Consider the following 15616-nt stretch of genomic DNA (forward strand, 5'->3'; position numbering starts at 1 on the left):
AAATAAGAGGATGAAAAATAAGAAAACACATTTGGTGCGAGAAGCAAGGGATAGGGAAATCTTTCCTCCTAATTCTGAGCCTGAGAAAATCACCTAACTAAGTCTCAGTTCCCTTTCTGAAGAAATGAGAACATGATTGATTACCTAAAGTTTTTCAATGGAGAATAATCCAACAAACATACAACTTAACAGACTTGAAAAGTATTCTGAGTTTGCTAAAAGTTCAAATTCTAAAAATACAGCATGAAGTATCCAGGCATCTTTTTTCTTGGCTGGTAGCCTATTTGTTATGCTGGATATAGTGTTAAAAATATTACATATAGGAGGGCTATATGAATTGTGTCTACAGCTCTCTTTATTTGGTTCTTTGTGGACAGAAGTAAAAGAACTCTATTCTACAATGTTTGATAATTGATCTGATAACCAGCTGTCTCTAGGTCTCCATAACCACTGTTTTTGGTAACACAAGTGAAATGTCACATAAAGTAAGAAATTACCTGAACAACGGAATTTCTTGCTTTTGATTTGTCCTATTCTTTTGTTTGCCAGACGCCGGGGGCTGGTGCAGCGGGCACCACTGGTCTCGATGGGGTTGACATGGAGATAATCCGCCAGCCACTTGAGATGGCAGTCACAAATAAAGGGGTTCTGGGCCAAATGCCTTTCAGAAACACATACAGAACACTTTTATACTCGACTTGCAATGAACTCAACTCTCAAATCCATAGTGAAGACACCAGTCACCATAGTTGATCCAAGCCATAGATACATACATGGTTTGAATGGCCCGGAGAGGTGAAAAGGTCCCCTTGGCAATGGTCTGAAGCTTGTTGTCGTACAAGGAGAGAAGGTTCAAGTTGTGCAGATCCTGAAAAGCATCTACCCGAAGGCAGTTTATCTTGTTGGCATTCAATAATCTGTTTGATCAAATAGTTGCAGAATTAAAGTGCAGCATCTTCTTAACTCACCTTCAAGATTCTGTCCTTCTTGAGAAATACAAGAAATCAACATTTTTCTGAACCTCAACATTAACATTTTAACTGTAATAATTTAGGTACCACAGGTGGAAGATTTGGGGTTATAGCAGATAAAGCGAAGGGCATGCAGTTCAATAAATCTAGTGGTACTCATACATTTATTCAGAAGAAATAATGAAACATATTCTCTGGAAGGTGGAAGGGTAGTGCAGTAGACAAAGCAGAGCCAACTTCTGAAGTCAAGGATGCCATAAAAAACCCCGTCATAAAACATTAGTCTTTCCAGCTGCTCTGTGAAGAAGTTCGGTCTACTTTCAAAACAGAAGCCAGAGTGAGCCTTTTAAAACACAGATCACTTTCCTTTCAAAGCCAGGCAACAACTCTCAAACTGCTCTTAGTGAAACCAAAGTCCTGACAAATTGCCTTAAGGCGCAATAGGACCGTTAGCGCCCCCTTCTGATTCTGTGACCTCCACGTTCTTTCCCCCAGCTGCTTCAGCTCCAGCCACACAGGTCTCCATGTAGGGATGTCAGCTTGGAATGTTCTTTTCCCTGCTGTCTGACTACTCTGCTTCTTTGAGTTTGGTCCAATCTTACCTTCTCAATTCAGCCTACCCCGATCACTCTCTTTAATACCATGCCCTGCGTTTGCCCTTCCTCAACCTCTAACACACTCGATTTCTTTCTTTACTATGATCTTTTTTTTTCTGTTTTCCTAAGTGTGTATTTCTTTCTGTTGTATATGATTTACTTGTTACATTATTTTTTTTAATGTTTATTTATTTATTTTTACAGAGAGAGAGAGAGAGCAGGGGAGGGACAGAGAGAGAGGAGACAAGAGAATCCCAAGCAGGCTCTGTGCTGTCAGTGTAGAGCCCAATGCAGAGCTCTATCTCATGAACCGTGAGGTCATGACCTGAGCCGAAGTCAAGCCTTGGATGCTCAACCGACTGAGCCACCCAGGCACCCCTGATTTACTTCTCACTTCATTGCTGTCATTTGCATGTTGCCTCCAGACAGCAGGCGTATTTGTCGGTTTAGCTCCCTAATGTTTCTCCCGTGCTGAGCACATACTAAGTGCTCCATAAGTACCTGTTGTTGAATTAATACTTTGTAGCCCTCTTGGAGAGTGACACGGTTCATAAGCATATTAAAGGCCCTGGTCCTGCATTATAAACATCCACTTAAGTTAGTTTAACACAATATCCTACACACTCATTTTTTTTTCAACATGTTCTCAATATTCAACATCAATGTTCTGTGAAACTGTGGTTCACAAATCATACTTTGACAAACGCCTTTCTAGTACGGTATATGAGATCATGTCTCAGCTTTTATTCATGTTGGACTCCCTTTGGGAATATACTTGCCCCGCCTTCCACTTTCTTCAGTCCTGTGGCCTATTATGGCCTCATGGGAAGCTTACCTTTTCCAGAGCATGCCTTCCATCCAACTAAAGTATTTCTTCCTCTGGGTTCCCAAGGAAGTTGTTCACTGCTATTTAGTCTTGGCACCTACTTTATGCAGGCCTACCTATTTGCCCTCCATGAGCACAGAATTTTTTTTTTGGTATTTTTTTCTCTGCTAGCATTTAGTTTAGTGCTTTGATACTTAAACAAATATTTAGTAGCTCAAAAAATATGTGCTCTGTGGTTTGGGTTTGTATGCCTTATTTAATATACTGAAAATGGTTTCTCTTTGGTCATAAGAATCTCTAATTAACATAGGGTATTTCTGTTTTACTTGCTTTTTAAAAATTTATTTATTTTTGAGAGAGAAAGAGAGAGAGAGAATGAGCTGGGGAGGGGCAGAGAGGTAGAGGGAGAGAGAGAATCCCAAGCAGGCTCCACACTGTCAGCCCAGAACCCAACATAGGTCTCAATCCCATGAACTGTGAGATCATGACCTGAGCCAATATTAAAGAGTTGGATGCTTCACCAGCTGAGCCACCCTGGCACCTCTGTTTTACTTGCATTTTTAGGGATTCCACATACTTGCAAAGCTATGACTTCCTTGTGGTGATTCTCTTTCCTCCTCTTTTTTACCCCCCCCCCCCCTTTAGGACCTGACATTTTGACCTTCTCTGTGGTCCTCATAATGCTTTCTTAAAAGCTTAGTAACTAGTCTGAGGTGTGGACTGATAATCCCATTTCTCTACTCTGTGCCACAACACAGGTCACACCTACTGTGTTCTCCAATCTGTCAGCCAAATGAAGGAGTCAGAGAGCAGAAGTAAGGAGAAGGACAAAATAGGGAGCCTGGAAGACAATTGAAAAAGGTGCCTGTTTTGAGCATTTTGTACTTACTTTACATTATGTGGTCTGAAAATTAGGAGAAAGAAAGAGTTAGACACTACTTTCTTCTGTTCCTTTCACTTACTTCTTTTCATCTGTTCAAGCAAATCTAAGATGCTTAACCAAGTTCTCAGCTAGCCATAAAGAGATAATCGTGTTGCTTTAGTCCTGGCAGGCTTAAGGATGGGCCTTGAGCTAGGGACAAAATATTAGGCTGAGGGACAAAGATAGCTTTTTAAGTAAGATTCATCTCCATACAGATCCCGTGGTTTATTCACCTGTTTGTTACATCAACGACCAGTAAGTGTGTGTGGAAGGGGAGAGAAGGTGCTATTTTCAGTGTGGGTACTAAGCAGGACAGTGATAGCAAGAGATTACGAGTAAATGGCAAGGAGAATAGTGCTACAAGAATGTAAAAGAATGACAGAGAAGCAGGTAATATATAGACAATGCTTGACTAAAGCAATAGCTATATTTATAATGTATGTAATGTATACAGAGTCATTCTATTAAAGATCAGAAACAGCATTTGCTGAGTCCACCTCAAGGGTTAAGAATAATTTGAAACCTAAATAAAGACATTAGGGCACAAGGATCAGTATCTATCATGACTTACTGGTCTCTTGTAAAATCAATTTTTTTTGGGTTGTACAGTATTAAAGAGATTGAAAAGAGAGAGGGGGAGACATACAGAGAGAGAGAATGTAGCAAAATGGAGAGCACTACACACAGTAAGGCTAAATATTATTTAGTTAACAATTTGCTTCATGTGTGTGTGTCTGTGTGTGTTGTGTGTGAAACTGGACTGTGATATAAAATATGTTTCTTGATACTGATAAAAATTTAAAACATGAAGACTAGGATGTAAGTAAGAACTTACATTTACCCAGTAAGGGAAGAGATCTACGTCTGGGAAGTCTTGGGGGATTAGGAGTAAATTTATACAAGATCAGTGGTACAAACCCTGACACCAACACATGTACACACTTGACAGAGAAAGTACCATTTTAAACTTAAGAATTTTAGAGTCAACTGGCTGTGAACTAGTTGAGAGAGCACAGTACATCATCGTCATATCTGTATCCCCTGAATGCGGAAGTCTACGTATGTTTGGTGATTTGAACAGAATTTGATGATCTAACAGTAATCATCTTAATGTTAGCATATTTCTTCCAATTTCCTTTTCATAGGAGCATTCATTTAAACACTTTGTGGCCAGGTTTTGTTCTTATACATGTATGTATAGTAAATTCTTTTGACACAAATGAATGGTAGCTATTGTCTAAGCAGAATGGTTTTTAAAAGATGCAATCCAGCGATTTATAGATAATTTTCTCAGTATATACCAAGTTGGGTGCTATTGCTGTGCTCTGGCCCTTATTCCAGCACTGTTACCCCTGCACATTCTTTGGACAAAGGTGGATAAACATATCACTATGTCACTCTCCTTCCCAACTACTGTTAAATCAAAACAGAGAGTTTCACAAAGGGCAGGGACTGCACAAGCTTTAAATGACAGAGTAGCCAGGAAGCATATATTTCTGACAGGGTGGAGAGAAAGGTTTTGAGACAACTTCAAAGTGCTGTGTCTTCAAATAAATAACCACCATCAATGTGAGCTGCACTAGACTAATCTTTTCCATTTCATTAAACTATGTCATTTGGGGTCGAGTTTTTCTGAAGCTCCCATGAAAATACGAGATGGTACACTGACTAAAATATTATATTTGGTTCAACAGATCAGAAACAATCAAATACTTACAGTAGCTGTAAGGAAAACAGTCCTTCAAATAAACTTTTTGGGAGTTCCGTGATCTTATTTCCATAGAGGACACTGAAAAAAACATGATTTAAATGAAAAAGAAATTAGACATCAAGCCAGCATAACAAATTGACCCAACATATATGTATTCAGGCATATAGGAGGTTAGTAAGTACTCCATACATCATAAAAACTATAGTTGAGTGAACAAACTTCAATTTGCAAATGTGTTTTTTCCTGATTATAGATCAGATATATACATATGGTAGAAAGTTCAGAAAACATTGAAAAACAAATAAAATTAACAAAAGTGAGCTCATTCCATTATTTAATGCCTTTTCATAGAAATGTTCACTGTTAAATTGTCATGTTTTTCAACATACACACACACACACAGTATTGCATTCTGAAATAAAAAAGGAGAACACTAAATGTGGAATTCATTGCTCATTAAAGGAATGAGTTTTAGGCTTATCATACTGGTAAAAAGTGAAAGGAATCTACATAAAGGTAAGCTTTTTGTTACATAATGTATATGCTTGAGAATTGTAAGGTATGTGTAGAAAGTGATCACTAATACGAGTACAGAAACATTTTTGAAATGCACGTTTCTCCAAAAACATGAACAGGAATGTATCCTCATGGTATTTAGCTCTGATCAGCCACTATGTGCAGCTACCTGGTGCAAGAACCACGGTTTAGTCCCTTCAACACACCTGGCACCTTGCATTGATTTGGGTACGCAGTGACATTCTAACATTGGATTGATGAGTGATCATTGTTTGAGGAGTCAATTGAAGAAATAAGTTAGCAAGTGGACAAATTAAGGAATAATTAACAAGATGGGTGAAATGGGATTTCAACAACAGATGAACAGAAATGGGTTGACTCATCATGCTGGCTATTAGCAACAGGTCTGCCATGATGCCTATCTATTTTTTACCCCCAAAGTAGGGAACCACAATAACGAATGGGAAAAGACAGAAATTATATTCCTTAGGGGGACCAACTGGCAATACATACCAAGAGTTGTAAAGACAATTATAAAAATTTTTACTTAGTTTTACTTTTAGGGGCTGAAGAAAATAATCACAAACACAGTATTTTGTGTACAAAATGTCAATCATGGCATAACTTATAACAATGAAAAATTGACACAAATAAAATATCTCCAAATCCCCCCAAAAAGGGTATTGGTTAAATGCATATTTCACATTCACAAAAATGATATTTTGAGAAATATTTAATGACATGAAAGTGTTAATATAACATTAAAGTTGAACAAAACAACAAAGAAGTACATTATAGTATGATCTTAATTTAGTTCAGAAAAATATATATACATGTATATAAGGAAAAAAGCAGAAAATCTCTGGATGGCAGGCAATTTGCCATTCAGAGGTGATTTTGATTTGCATCTATATACTTTTCTTTATGTTTTATATTCTCTACATTGATCCTATTTCTTCTGAAAATGAGAAAAATGTTCTTTCAGAAAAGACATAAAGGATGTCACAATATGTAAAGGAAAAAGCTGAAATGAGAATCTAAATAATTAATATGTTTGGCAGCAGTATACGATTTCTGTTTGAAATGGACTAAAATAACAATTCAAGAGAAATGAATAAGAGTGAGGGAAAAGCTGTTGTTTCCTTTTAAGATGTCAGTGAGAGGTGGGATGTATTACAATATAGGAAGGAAATTCTCAAGGGAATAAATAAATATGGCTGCACACTGTATTGTGTAAGGAGACATTCTACTTGTATAGATCCCAGTGGTATAGTTATATAATATAACATAAAAGTTCATTTGTGCAGAATATAGATGCTTTTAAATAAGGCAGATCAATTAGAGAAAAACTATTTTTAAAAATCTAAGAAAAAAAAAGAGAGAACTCTGTATTGTTAGCATCAAAGAGGCAAGGGAATTAAGAAAGGATAAGCAATAATAAATGCATTTTTTTAAGGTCAGAGGCCTTATGGTAACACACATGAGCAGATCAAAGTGGCACTATTTCAGGACATTCAATGCAATATCATTCAACTGACTAAATTTAACAAGAGATATCATATGCTTATTATGTGTCAGGAACTTTTACGAGGTTCTAAGCTTGGTGTCCAATTAAACTGAATGCAACCGTTGTTTGTTGAATATGCATCACTTGTCCTTGTGCCAGAATAATACAACTGAAGTGAGCCAAGTATGATTTCAAAGAGGAACCCAAAATAGCAATTTTGAATATTAAAGGAGTTTCATATTTTGAACCCAATGAAATATAAAAAGGAAATAGGATGCATATAAATTGTGGGGACCCATATAAGAATTAAGGAGCAAGTTATGAAACTAGAAATCAACTATAAGCACCTGGGAGCTCCTGGGTGGTTCCGTTGGTTAAGTGTCTGATTCTTGATTTTGGCTCAGATCATGATCTCATGGTTCATAAGATCGAGCCCCGCATTTATCTCTGTGCTGTCAGAGCGGATTGGGATTCTCTCTCACCCTCTGTCTCTCTGCCCCTCCCCCCCCCCAAAGTAAACATTTAAAAAAAGGAAAAAATCTGGAAAGAACACAAATACAAGGAGGTAAAATAACATGCTACTAAATAATGGATAAGTCAACAAAGAAATAAAAGACAAAAAAAAAAATACATGAAGACAAAATAAAATGTAAACACAACAGTCCAGAACCTTTGGGATACAGCAAAGCTATTCCAAGAGGTAAGTTGATAGCAGCACATTTCTTACTCAAAAAGCAAGAAAAACTTCAAATGAATAACCTAAACTTACACCTAAAGGAGCTAAAAAAAGAAAAGCAAACAAAACTCCAAACCAGTAGATAAATAAAGAAAAGAATAGAGAAATATATTAAATGGAAACTAAAAAAATAGAAGAGATCAATGAAATCAAGAGCTGCTTCTTTGAAAAGATCAACAAAATTGATAAACCTTTAGACAGATTCACCAAAAAAAGAGGACTCAAATAAACAAAATCAGAAGCAAAAGAGGAGAAATGACAGCTGACAGAAATACAAAGGGATATGATGATAAATTATATATGAACAAACTGGACAACCTAGAAGAAATGGATAAATTCTTAGAAATATATAAGCTCCCAAAACTGAATCAGGGAGAAAAAGAAAAAAATGTTTCTTTTCAAAATTTTATTTAAATTCTAGTTAGTTAACATATAGTGCAATAGCAATATTGGTTTCAGGAGTGCAATCCAGTGATTCATCAATTACATACAACATGCCATGCTCATCATAACAACTGCCCTCCATTAAAAAAAATTTTAATGTTTTAAGTTTATTTTTGAGAGACAGAGCATAAGTGGGGGAAGCACAGAGAGAGAGGAAGACACAGAATCTGAAGCAGGCTCCAGGCTCTGAACTGTCAGCACAGAGCCTGATGCAGGGCTCAAATCCACAAACCATGAAATCATGACCTGAGCTGAACTTGAATGCATAACTGATTGAGTCACCCAGGCACCCCAACAACTATCCTCCTTAATATCCATCACCCATCTAGCCTATCCCATACCCACCTCCCTCTACCAACCTCCAGTTTGCTATCTTTATAAGTTTTTTATAGTTTGTTTCTGTCTCTCTTTTTCTCTCCCTCCTATATGGTCATCTGTTTTGTTTCTTATACTCCACATAAAGTGCCAAGAAGGGGGGAACCATCTTGCACTATGAGTGAGAATGAAAACTGGTGCAGCCACTCTGGAGAACAGTATGGAGGTTCCTCAAAAAGTTAAAAATAGAATTTAAGAAATAGAAAATGTGAACAGACCAATTAGCAGCAATGACATTGAATCAGTAAAAACAAACAAACAAACAAAAAAAACAAAACTTCCCAACAAACAGAAGTCCAAAACCAGATGGATTCACAGATGAATTCTAACAAACATTTAAAGATTTAATACGTATTCTTCTCAAACAACTCCAGAAAATAGAGGATGAAAGAAATCTTCTAAATTCATTCTATGAAGTCAGCATCACTCTGATACCAAAATCAGATAAGGGCACTACAAAAAAGAGGACTACAAGGCCAATAACGCTGATAAACAAGGATGCAAAAAGATTCAACAAAACGTTAGCAAACTGAATCCAAAAATACATTAAAAAATCATTTACCACGATCAAGTGGGATTTATTCTTGGGATGCAAAGGTGATTCAATATTTGCAAATCAAATCAACACGATAGAACACGTCAACAAGAGAAAGGATAAAAAGCATATGATAATTTCAATAGATGTAGAAAAAGCATTTGACAAATTACAACATCTATTCATGATAAGAGCCCTTAACAAAGTAGGTTTAGAGGGAACATACCTCAATATAATAAAGTCCATCTATGAAAAACCCACAGCTAACATCATCCTCAATGGTGAAAAAATGAGATCCCTTTACCTAAGATATGGATGTCCACTCTCACCACTTTTATTCAACATAGTACTGGAAGTGTTACCCACAGCAATCAGATAAGAAAAAGAAGTAAAAGGCATCCAAATTGGTAAAGAAAAAGTAAATTTTTCACTCTGTGCAGATGACATGATATTATGTATACAAAACCCTTAAGATTCCACCAAAAAAACTACTAAAACATAAATGAATTCCATAAGGTCACAGGATACAAAGTCAATATACATAAATCTGTTGCATTTCTATACATTAATAATCAACTAGCATAAAGAGAAATTAAGAAAACAATCCCATTTATAGTTGCAGCAAAAATAATAAAATACCTAGGAATAAACCTAACTTAGGAGGCAGAAACCTGTACTCTGAAAATGATAAAAAGTTGATGAAAGAAATTGAAGACAACACAAATGGAAAAATACCCCATACTCTGAACTAGAAGAATAAATATTGTTAAAATTCCCACATTACCCAAAGCAATCTACAGATTTAATGCAATCCATATCAAAAAATCCCAAGAGCAATTTTCACAGAACTAGTACAAATAATCCTAAAATTCATATGGAACCACAAAAGACCCCAAATAGCCAAAGAAATTTTGAGAAAAACAAACAACAAATAAACAAAAAACAAAAAAAAACCTGGGAATATCACAATCTCAGATTTCAAGATATACTACAAAGCTATAGCAGTCAAAACAGTAAGGAGCTAGCACAAAAATAGACATATAGATCAATAGAACAGAGAACCCAGAAAGAAATCCACTATTAACATGTTCATTAATCTTCTACAAAGGAGGCAAAAATATGTATTGGGAAAAAGAGTCTCTTCAGCCAATAGTGTTGGGAAAACTGGACAGTTATGTAGAAAAAATAGATAAATAAACTGGACCACTTTCTTACACCAGACACAAAAATAAACTCAAAAATGGTTAAAGGACCTATATGTAAGACCTGAAACCATAACATTCCTAGAAAAGAGCACAGGCAAGAATTTCTCTGATGTTAGCTGTAGCAACATTTTTCTAGATATGTCTCCCGAGGCAAGGGAAACAAAATCAAATATAAGCTATTGGGACTACATCAAAATAAAAGCTTGTTCACAGAAAAGGAAACAATCAACAGAATTAAAGGCAACCTATTGAATGGGAGAATATATTTGCAAATGACATATCCAATAAATGGTTAGTTTCTAAAATAGCTAAAGAACATCTACAACTCAACACCAAAAAAAAAAAAAAACACCCCCCAAATAATCCAAATTAAAAAATGGGCTGAAGACATGAACAGGCATTTCTCCAAGAAGACATACAGATTGCCACTAGACACATGAAAAGATGCTCAACATCATTCATCACCAGGGAAATACAAATCAAGGCCACAATGAAATATCACTTCACACCTGTTAAAATGGCTAGTATTAAAAAGACAAGAAACAGTAAGTGTTGGTAAGAATGTGGAGAAAAAGGAACCCTCACACACTGTTTTTGGGAATGCAAACTGGTGCAGCCACTGTGGAAAACAGTATGGAGGTTCCTCAAAAAATTAAAAATAGGACTACCATATGATCCAGTAATTCCACTACTGGGTATTTGCCAACAGAATACAAGACACTAATTTGAAAAGATATATGCACCCCTATGTTTACAGCAGCATTATTTACAATAGCCAAGCTACGGAAGCAGCCCAAGTGTCCATCAATACACAAATGGATAAAGAAGAGATGGTTTCACATATATATATATATATATATATATACATATATATACATATATATATGTATACATATATACGTATATGTGTGTGTGTGTGTGTGTGTATATATACATATATATAGTGTCTCTCTCTCTATATATATAGACACAATAGAGTATGAACCATAAAAAGGAATGAAATCTTGCCATTTGCAAGAACATAGATGGATCTAGGCAGTGCATTGCTAAATGACACAAACCAGTCAGGGAAAAACAGATACCATACGATTTCACTCATGTGTGGAATTTATCAAACAAAACAAATGAACAAGTAAAAAAATGAGACAAACCAAGGGTGCCAGGGTGGCTCAGTTGGTTAAGCATCTGACTCTGATTTCGGCTCACGTCACGATCTCACGGTTTATGAGTTCCAGCCCCGCATCAGGTTCTGTGCTATGCAGAACCTTCTTGGGATTCATTCTCTCTCTCTCTCTCTCTCTCTCTCTCTCTCTCTCTCTCCCTCCCCCCCCCGCTCCTCCCCCACTCACGTTCTCTCTGTTTCTCTTGGTCTCTGTCCCTCTCTCTCTCAAAATAAAGTTTAAAAAAAAGTTAAAAGAAAAAAGACAAACTGAAGAACATACTCTCAACTACAAAGAGCAGACTGACGGTTACCAGAAAGGATGTGGGTGGGGGGATGGGTGAAATAGGTGAAGGGGATCAAGAACTTATGATGAGCGCTGAGTAATGTATAGAATTATTGAAACACTATATTTTACACCTGAAAATAACATAATCCTGTATTGTTAACTATTCTGGAATAAAATTTAAAAAAATAAAAGGGAAAAAAAGAATAAAGGGGCAAATAATTTAGCAGGTTTTTCATTTGGGACTTTCACCTTAAAAGTTGGCTCAAATAACATGAATGGAGGACTGGTTAGGAGATGTGTCTTATTATATTGTGAAACATTTTATTCCAACAAATCGTTGTTTTCTTTAAGATCATGTTAAAAAAAATAGATGTTTATTGTTAATGAGACAGTTTGGGTACATAGGGAAATAAATATGGGGGGAATCACAAAAGGATGAAGGAAATCTATGTAGTCATTATTGGGTATGTGGACTGTCAATCATAAAATATTATCATAAAGAAACAGTAAATGTTATGGGATGAGATTTCTGTACAGAAAGGTATAGCAATAGTAGAGCTGGTACAGTTTTCTTATATGCAGTGAGATCAAAATGGTAGCAAGGAAAAATGACTTAAAAATATAAAAAATCCAAAGACCGGGACAGAGAAGCTGGATGAGAATCAAGAAAATAAGGCCAAAATTCATAAAAATGGGACAAAGGCATGTCATTACATAAAGATATAAAGTGCAAGGAGGCCAGTGAGACTTTGTGCTGCATTCCTATGAGGGAAAGAAAATTTTAAAAGAAATTGAAAGATGAAAATGAATTCAGCTGAAAGGAAAATAAATACCTGAGGGGTCTGGATAATGTCATCCAAATATGAGCAGTGACAAACTGGGTAACTTCTCTCTGGTTTTCTTACACATCACTTATATTCAACATACGGCCTCCAGTATACGAGTATGCTGATCGAGAATTACTTTATAGCCCATTGGACCAATAGGGAAATCTTAAGGAAACCTTAAGCAGCTCTTGTACCTGCTACCAGACAAAAGGCAAAGAATTCTAAGCCTAGTTTCACCCTAGTGAGTTTCAATAGTAGGAGAGTAGGATAGTAGGAAACAGCAACAGCCGATGGCCAGTCTTTGAATTCTCCTGCTCTTGTTGAAATCTGGCAGAAGACAGTTACTGCCAAAGAGAGAGAAAAAAAAAAATGTCCCAGGGCACCGAGGTGGCTCAGTCAGTTAAGCATCCGACTCTTGATTTCGGCTCAGGTCACAATCTCAGTTTGTGAGTTCAGGCCCTGCATCGGGCTCTGTGCTGGCAGCCACTTAGTGTGCTAAAGGCTCTATGCTTAGTCACTATGCTGTGCTACTACAGCACTTTTTTATCTTGTGATATAAAATGATGTTTCCAACCAGTAAATGGGAAACAATGGAAGATGTGTACAGACAATGCCTAGTACACTAATATGTTGAATTCCTAAGAAATCATTGTTAAATATTATAGAAATACTGTTGTTGTCACAATGACAGCAGTAAAAGCCCTGAGTATGAAATCATTCAATAGACACATGTATTCTGAATGCTCTTTTGTCTTTAATATATGTTATATTAATAATAAAATATACTAATAGTATAACATAATAACATGCAATAAAATAATGTTAATGTTAATAAAAATAAATGCTAATGCAATTATTTAGTAGGAGAGATCTTAAAATATTCAATAAATCAGGTTCATTTTTCTCTAAGGTATACTATTTTGGTGATTAAATAACAATTTAAAATGTTTTTTTTTAATTTAATAAAATCTGGCATCATATCATCCTTAATTATTTTCACTTCTTTAGTAAATATAGTGATTCAATTAAACTGCCTATGTAGTTGAGTATGTTCTAGAAAGACATGTAAGAGAAGCCTGTAGAAGTAAAAACTGGATTTAAAAAAAAAAGGTAGTGTCGCTGATTTGCATGGCTTCCGCAGTTACCCACAAACCCCCGTCACGGTACTCCTTTCCAAAGACTTAAGCCCTATTACATTACGATCTCCAACCCTATTCTTTTCCCACAAACCTGTTGTCTGTCAACCTGTTTTGTCCCTCTGTCCTCATGGTTGTGTCCTAGACCTTGCTGTTATCAACAACCACAACCACAACCTCTGCATTATTTCATTTTCAACCATCTGCCCTGCTTCCAGTCACATTTTTTTCTTGCTCTTTCTTGAAACACTCAGCATACTCTCATCTCAGGGCCTTAGAGTTTAGCCGTTCTTTTGGTCTTGAATGCTCTTTCTTCATGTATCTGCACAGCTCACTCCTACAATTCGAGTCTTCAGGTCTCTGCCCAATATCATTTTCTTGGGAGGCTTCTGCTGGCCTTCCTGTTTAAAATTTCAGCTCTCCTCCCCATTGGCCTCCTTATCACTTCTGTTTTCTTTATTTTCCTTCAGAGAATTTTTTTTTTTTAAGTAGGCTTCATACTCAATGTAGAGCCCCATGTGGGGCTTGAACTCACAACCCTGAGATCAAGACCTGAGCCGAGATCAAAACTCAGATGCTTAAGTGACTGAGACACCCATGCACCCCTTACTTCACGCCACTCTTAATCATCAGATATACTATATCTTCTGACCAGTATCTAGTTTACCATTGGTCATCTCCACGAGAGAGGAGTTTCTGTATTTTGTTCACTTGTGTATCCCCAGGGTCTTGAAGAGGGCCTAGGACACAATAGGGTCCCACATCTCTGTGGAATGTAGGATTGTGGTGAAATGAAAAAAAAAAAAAAGCTACTGTGAGTCTGGACAGTTGTATACTTTATAAGAGGTATAAATTAATCTTTGGAAGGTCAATTCAAAATGTGAACACAATGAGGAAAATGCTACCAGTTACAGCACATGGACTTTCTCTAGGATAGCACAGCTGTTTGATTCTCTCGATAAACATGTTTGTGTTTTTGTTTTTTTTCAAGTAGGCTCCACAGCCAGCATGGAGCCCAACATGGGGCTTGAACTCACAACTCTGAGATGGAGACCCGAGCTGAGATCAAGAGTTGATGCTTAATTGACTGAGCCACCCAAGGTGTCCCTAAAAACGTCTGTTTTCTGACATTATAGGGTAGTATTTGGTGTTGCATTTCTGGAAAACAGTTCCCACTCTTCTGTATATGACTAGGTTTTGAACTAGGAATTCCCCAATGATTTAATTCACTGACTAAAAGTCAGTTCCATAAGGAAAGATCATGCTTTGTTATGGCTTTCTGAAAAAAACTGTACATGAGAGTTCTGGTCATGAAGATTAAAATCTCAATTCAGCAAGTACATTGCTTTACACATTTTATTTCTTTTACTATTTGCTATGAGTCTATTATATTTATATGGATAAGTATATAATAATTTATAATATAATCATTAGTTGTAACTAAGTGTTTATTAATAAATATAATATATATTAATATAACATTGCTATGTCAATAATGTAAAATATACAATATTCATAAATACATTATTTATAATACAATAAAATATATCTTTGTAGTTAATAAATACAGTGTCATATTAAGCATAATTTATAATATAATAAGTACATAGAACTTATATATTATATATAATTATAAATATATAATAATAAATATATACAATTATGGTCTATTACTTTTTAAATTTATTTTCTTTTTTATCAGTTATTTTAATTCTCACAACCAGAATGTGTCAATTAGCATTAAGACAATAGAACTTAACAGTAAACTGTCAGCAAAACTGCTATTAATAAGAATTCTCCAATCATTTCTCTCTTTTGACATTTTACTACTCATCTTTGAGGCACAGATACCTGACGGACC

The 15616-nt window shown here is 35.9% G+C and overlaps 1 protein-coding gene across 14 annotated transcripts in view; it reads right to left on the minus strand.

The window, feature by feature from the left end:
- SLIT2 (slit guidance ligand 2) overlaps nucleotides 1-15616 on the minus strand; it is a 374605-nt gene that overhangs the window by 94068 nt on the left and 264921 nt on the right. For all 14 annotated transcript variants that reach the window (XM_043553720.1, XM_043553678.1, XM_043553701.1 and 11 more), the window contains 3 exons: nucleotides 5033-5104; nucleotides 774-917; nucleotides 498-661 (listed from right to left, as the gene is read on the minus strand). In XM_043553720.1, coding sequence (XP_043409655.1) covers nucleotides 498-661; nucleotides 774-917; nucleotides 5033-5104 — 380 coding nt within the window. The remainder of the gene's footprint in view (nucleotides 1-497; nucleotides 662-773; nucleotides 918-5032; nucleotides 5105-15616) is intronic.

Source organism: Prionailurus bengalensis, chromosome B1, assembly GCF_016509475.1.
Source record: "Prionailurus bengalensis isolate Pbe53 chromosome B1, Fcat_Pben_1.1_paternal_pri, whole genome shotgun sequence".
In the NCBI taxonomy this organism is placed as follows: Eukaryota; Metazoa; Chordata; class Mammalia; order Carnivora; family Felidae; genus Prionailurus; species Prionailurus bengalensis.